The 5,388-nt window shown below is 59.5% G+C and overlaps 1 protein-coding gene across 4 annotated transcripts; it reads right to left on the reverse strand.

The window, feature by feature from the left end:
- Positions 1-92: 92 nt before the first annotated feature.
- DLK2 (delta like non-canonical Notch ligand 2) lies at positions 93-4,947 on the reverse strand. 4 transcript variants are annotated; one of them, XM_032340072.1, is made up of 6 exons: positions 4,702-4,947; positions 3,626-3,756; positions 3,292-3,355; positions 2,161-2,291; positions 1,561-1,705; positions 93-852 (listed from the first exon to the last, which is right to left on the reverse strand). In XM_032340072.1, the coding sequence occupies exons 2-6, from the start codon at positions 3,699-3,701 to the stop codon at positions 117-119; spliced, it is 1,152 nt and encodes a 383-aa protein (XP_032195963.1). In that variant the 5' UTR covers positions 3,702-3,756; positions 4,702-4,947; the 3' UTR covers positions 93-116. The 4 variants fall into 4 exon arrangements, with proteins under 4 accessions (XP_032195963.1, XP_032195962.1, XP_032195961.1 ...); XM_032340071.1 differs by having other exon boundaries at positions 4,687-4,947; XM_032340070.1 differs by having other exon boundaries at positions 4,275-4,946.
- Positions 4,948-5,388: the final 441 nt, after the last annotated feature.

Here is a 5,388-nt window from a genome sequence, read left to right on the forward strand (position 1 = left end):
TGTGAGGCTGAGGTCCCTCCGTGTGTATACCCCAGGAGAGGGGTGGCGAGAAAAAGGCCTACTGCAGTCTGAGAAGCTGAGGAGGTGAAGGCGGGGGCCGAAAGCCCCCACCTCCATCACAGTGCTGTGGTCTTTCTAGGCTCAGGGGGCAGGTCAGGCGACAGGGGGAGCCCTGCTGGCAGCATGCTAACCTGACATTCCTGGTCCTGGCGCGCCGGGACGTAGTGGGGGGCAGGGTAGCAACAGGGTTCCGGGGGGCAGAGACCCTGGCGCCAGGCTCTCAGGGTCAGCATCATAGTGGACAAGACCAGGGCAGCAGTGAGGGCCCCAAATACTACCATGGCCGCCAGGCTAGATGGGCCTAGCCCTGCTTCTTGCCTCCGCACTACCTCCTTCACTGAGATGCGCAGCAGACCCGCCCCCACGCTGTGGGGGGCAGGCCCTGTGGCAGGGATCACTGCAGCGTAGGTGGGCCCCGGCGGGATGTCCGTGGTGGTGGCAGGATCTGGGACGGATAAGATGAGCTCACAAGTCTTGCCACCATACCCACTGGGGCAGAGACAGTCAAAGTCATGGACACGGTCCCGACAGCGGGCCCCTCTCTGGCATGGACGGCTGGCACAGTCATCCAGGTTGATGGTGCAGAATCGTCCAGCAAAGCCCTCAGGGCAGAGGCAGGAGAAGCGGTTTATGCCATCTAGGCAGGTGGCACCATTGGCACAAGGCCGCATCAGACAGTCGTCGACATTGACCTCACAGCGGGCACCCACGAAGCCTGCCAAACAGCGGCAGGTGAAGTTGAGAGCAAAGCCCTGGTCATCCTGGCACTGTCCGCCGTTCTGGCATGGGGAGCTGCAGTGGGAGCAAAGAGGTTAATGAGGCCAGCTCGCACCTTCAGGGTAGCCCAGATCAGCATCTTTGACCACTGCCGCCTTTCTACCCCCTTTCTGGCTGTGTCACCTTGAGCCCCGCTCTCTGATCCTTGAACACCTCGTTTTAAAAAATGAGAATAAGAATAGTCTCCCGGCTTCCCAAATTGCAAGGGTTAAGTGAGATAATCCAAGTCAAGCAGTTAGCACAGGGCCTCGCCCAAAGGCAAGGCTCAAAGAGGCAAGTGTGCTATTATTCTCCATATAGGCTCTCAGGCCTGAGGCTGAAATGAGGACAAGTCCCGCCCTACCAGCCTTGTTGCCACATTCACAGTGAGGCAGAAGGCTGCTGTGGGGAACATCTTTAGGAGCCACATGCCAGCTAGGTCCTTAGCCTCCCCACACCCACCTTCCCAACCAGCACAGTTACACACTGATGCAGTACATCTCCAGCCCCTACAGATATTTGTTGTTGGAGAAATGGTTCAAATGGTACCCAAAAAGTTGAGAAACCCTGAACTAGGGATACCTTGGCAGGCTGGGGTTTTGTCGTCAGGGGCTCCCATGTGGGACTTCGAACCCTCAGACCTAGTTCTTCACCCCCACCCTCTCTACACTCCTGCTTCCTCACTCTTCTGCCACCAGCTTTTCCCGTAACCTCCCTCCCACCCACCCACAGTCCAGTACTCACCCTGCCTGCTCACAGGGTCCAGCCTTACGCTCGCAGTCACGCCCATGGAAGCCTGGGGGGCACACACAGTGGTACTCGCCGCCCCCGTCGTAGACACATTGGCCTCCATTCTGACAGGGGGTCTGCGTGGTACAGATGTGCTCATCTGCAGAGGAGATCGGGAAGGCTTGGGGAGAGCTCCCCACACCTGGCTCCCAGACCTGCCCAGACCCTGCACACAGTTCGTGGGCACAACTCACACTATAGACCCTCCCAGAGCATGAATGCTATAGTGGGGGAACCAATAACACTGAATTGCAGTCAGGAGGCCCCGAGCCCTGGCACTGGCAGTCAGCCTTCCATTATCAGGCAAGTTGTATCTCATCTGTAGATCTCAGTTTCTTCATCTGCAAAGGGGGTATGTTTTTGGCAGCTGCCTGGCCTACCTCACAGGATTATGTTGAGAACCAATTTAGGTAACAGTATAAAGTCTACGATGATGAAATGACATGTGTTTGAGGGTTTAAGCCAGACACAAAAGGTGCTCCATAAATTTGGATGGATGTTCTGCCAAGACACACAGGGTCCCCAGCCCAACAGTTACCCTCTCTACTCCCCTACCTTTGTCACAGAACTTGCCTGCCCAGCCCAGATGACAGATGCACTGCCAGGGCTGGTGGCAGGTACCATGCTGGCAGCCAGGCATTCTCACACAGCGCTCACAGTGCAGCCCTTCCCAGCCTGGGTCACACCTGATAAGGAGAAGCACAGGGGCAGGGCTCTGGGTAGGGCGATCAGAGGAAATGAAGGAGGCAAGAACAGAGCTTCTAGAAAACAGGACTTCTGAAATCCCTAAGGGAAAGCAGGCCTACCCCAGGTAGCTATAGAATTGTACAAGGTCATAGGACATACTCATGCTATCAGACGATCAGACACTGGCATTCAAGGCCTGGATCTGCACTCTGTCTAACCTTTCTGGGCCTCAGTGCTCTCATCTGTGTGGGTTGCTTTGGGTTGGTTTGAGTTGAGGAAGAAATTGACATTTGTAAATAACCTCAGTACCATTTCTGGCATGACTGAGGTGCTCAGAACCAGCTTAAAAAGAGTGACCTTGAAAGGTCATAAGGACCCTCTTTCCATCCTAATTCCAGCACAAAGAACTGAACTATTTCAGAGTGTCTCTAACACAGCCAGCCCCTCCTGCACATCGCCTGGTCCGCTCCTTTCCAGACACACTTTTTCTCCTGCTTCAGAATTTGCCCAACCGCCACCCCAGTGAGTCAATTACTCAAATTCATCAAGAAAGGGCCTCTTCTGTGAGTGCGTCTCCCCAGCAACCCTCCCGCAGTCTTTCTTTCCCAAGCTAAACCCGTTCTCTTTATATTTTTATCTCCCCCTTTCCTCTTGGCCCCAACCTCCAAACTCTCTCAAGCTTCAGGTCTTTCTCCTGGTATCTTGAGGAGGAACGTTTTGGAATTCCTGAATCAGCCTTGGGAGAGCAAAGGAGTTAGGAGTGGGGAGGCATAAGCAAGAAGAAGCAAAAGAGAAGCAAAGCCGGGGGAAACTGGGGGCTGAGGAGAAGGTGGCCAGTCTGTCCTGTGGCCATGAAGGGGTGGGGGCGTGGGGGGGGGGCGTGAACAGCAGGGTCTTAAGACTCTAGATACTCTGCCCTGGGGTTTGACCTGGTTGTGGGTGTGGACCTGCTGGATATGGGGAGCAAAGGGTTTGAGAGCACGTGCTCAAGAGAGATACCTGCAGGAGCCGTCAGGCGCACAGCAGCCGTGGGCCAGGTCACAGTGGGAGCTGCAGTCATCCGCTGCAAGAGATTGACGCGGGAGGGGTGAGCCCAGGTCAGGGTTCGGCTCCCTGAGACGCGGGGCTCAGAGGGTGCGGGGTCTCAATCATTGGCTGGGCTCCGTTCTGGGCTAGGGCAGAACGGAGACTCACCCCGTTGCAAAGGGACTGCTTGGGTCTGGTCAACCCCGCGGGTCGAGCGGCTGCAGTGCCGTCTCTGGCCGGCAGAGGTCAACGCGCTAGCGAAGGGCGGCCGGGCAGGGCCGCGACCTGAGCCCGGGGGCACGCTCACCTCGGGCAGGCTGAACGCGTGCCCCCAGGATGCACAACAGGCACACGAGATGTAGACAGAGGCAGCCGCTGGGCATGGTCAGCGCCGGCCCCAGGAGGGACGGACGGATGGACGGCCGGACGTGCGGACACCTGTGGGATGGCACAGGCTGGGAGGCGGCCGGACCCGGAGATGGTGGCACGGATTCCGGTTCCGAGTGACAGGAGCCGAGGGGGAAGAGGGGCGTCCGGACAGAAGGAGGTGGGGGCAGCGGGAGGGCGGAGGCGGGGAAGACTGAGCAGGCGAGGGTACTGGAACAGGAGCCCCGGAGCGGGGTCTGTGGGAAGGAGGCGAAGGATGGGCAGCGCCGATCGAGGTCCAGGCGCTAGAGGGGCCCGGACTAGGAACGCAGACCGCACAGAGGACTCCGTGGGAATGGGGACAGCGCCGAGAGGCGGCCTTGGCCACGAAGGGGACGCGGGGGCCGGTTCCCGGCAGCGAGCAGTCTCCGCCTCCTATCTCGACTCCCCCCACCCCACCCCACCCCACCCCACCCGGACATGCTCCCACGTTCCCTTCCCGTCTCCGTCGCCTCGGCTCGGCCGCGGCCAGGGGCCTGGAATCCCCAGAGTGCCCCCAGCCCCGCGCGCCCTGCCTTCGCTGTCCTCACCTCGGGCTGGGAGGCAGCGCGCCCCGGGACGCAGAGCGGGGCCGGATCCGACGGGCTTCGCCGAGGGACCGGGGCGCGGGGCCGCCCCTAGAGGGCCGCGGGGACGGGCGCCGAGGCGGCTGCCATGCGAGCGGAGCGCTCGGGAATCTGGGTCTCAAAGCGACCCCGAGCGGCGGCGGCAGCGGCGGCGGCAGCGGCTCCCCGCGCGCGCTCAGGCCGCCTGCCAGGGGCGGCGTGTGCCGGCGGAGCCCGCCTCCCCCTTCTCCCTGAGCTGCCGCCGGCCCGCCCCCAACCCGCGTGCGTCCGACGCCCACCCCCCCACCCCCGACAACGCACGGCTCACACCTTGTCCCCGCACTCACGGGTTCCCCCGCAGCCCAGCGACCCCGGGCACCCCGGGGCCCCCACCCACCTAACCCCTCCGAACCTCGCTTTCTTCAACCAAAGGAGGAAATTAGGGGAATCTAAAAGGGAGCAGACTGCCAAGTGCCGGCCAAATATGTACAGCCGTTATTCTCCCATCTTGCATCCCTGCTATCCCGACCCGCGCCCCTCATCCTGTGCCCCACTTCTGCTCTCGCCGGTCAGCTTCCCATCACGCTTCTTTTATATCCCATGCTCGCTCAGGGCACCCTTGCGGCTCCAGGCCCGCCTCCTGTCACCAGCCCACGCCTCCTCCGTTTGTAAATCCTACATCACCTGCTACGTCTGTGTCCTACTCTCCTCCTCCACGCCCTCCTCTTCTTTCTCCCTTGCCATCCACAGCTTTCCAGGATCGACCCATACCAGCTAAAGATCAGCCTGGCGCACCGCCTACCCCCCGCCCCCAACCTTCCTCCGACAAGACTGTCTTTTCCACCTCATTCCTTTCTGCGACCACTACTGGGAAATGTCCCTGGACTGGGAACACCCCTGGCTCTGTAGAAGTGCCTTCCAAATTCCCACTTCTGTACCCCGATCACATCCGTTCTTGATCTCAGGCTAATTGTCAGCTCCCCCTGAGAGGAGCTGACAATTAGCCTGAGATCAAGAACGGATGTGATTTTTATTTTTATTTTATTTTTTAAAATAAATAATGTGATGTGATCCAGAGCTCAGACTGCGGGAATTATAT

This window comes from Mustela erminea, chromosome 4, assembly GCF_009829155.1.
Source record: "Mustela erminea isolate mMusErm1 chromosome 4, mMusErm1.Pri, whole genome shotgun sequence".
NCBI lineage: Eukaryota > Metazoa > Chordata > Mammalia > Carnivora > Mustelidae > Mustela > Mustela erminea.

Bases quoted from the DNA above. Each gene is read 5' to 3' on its own strand.
- DLK2 (XM_032340072.1), bottom strand. From the start codon at position 3,701: ATGCCCAGCGGCTGCCTCTGTCTACATCTCGTGTGCCTGTTGTGCATC. The intron at 2,292-3,291 runs GTATCTCTCTTG...TCTCCTTATCAG, and splicing joins GCGCCTGACGGCTCCTGCAG to GTGTGACCCAGGCTGGGAAG. The intron at 853-1,560 runs GTGAGTACTGGA...CTCCCACTGCAG, and splicing joins GGACCCTGTGAGCAGGCAGG to CTCCCCATGCCAGAACGGCG.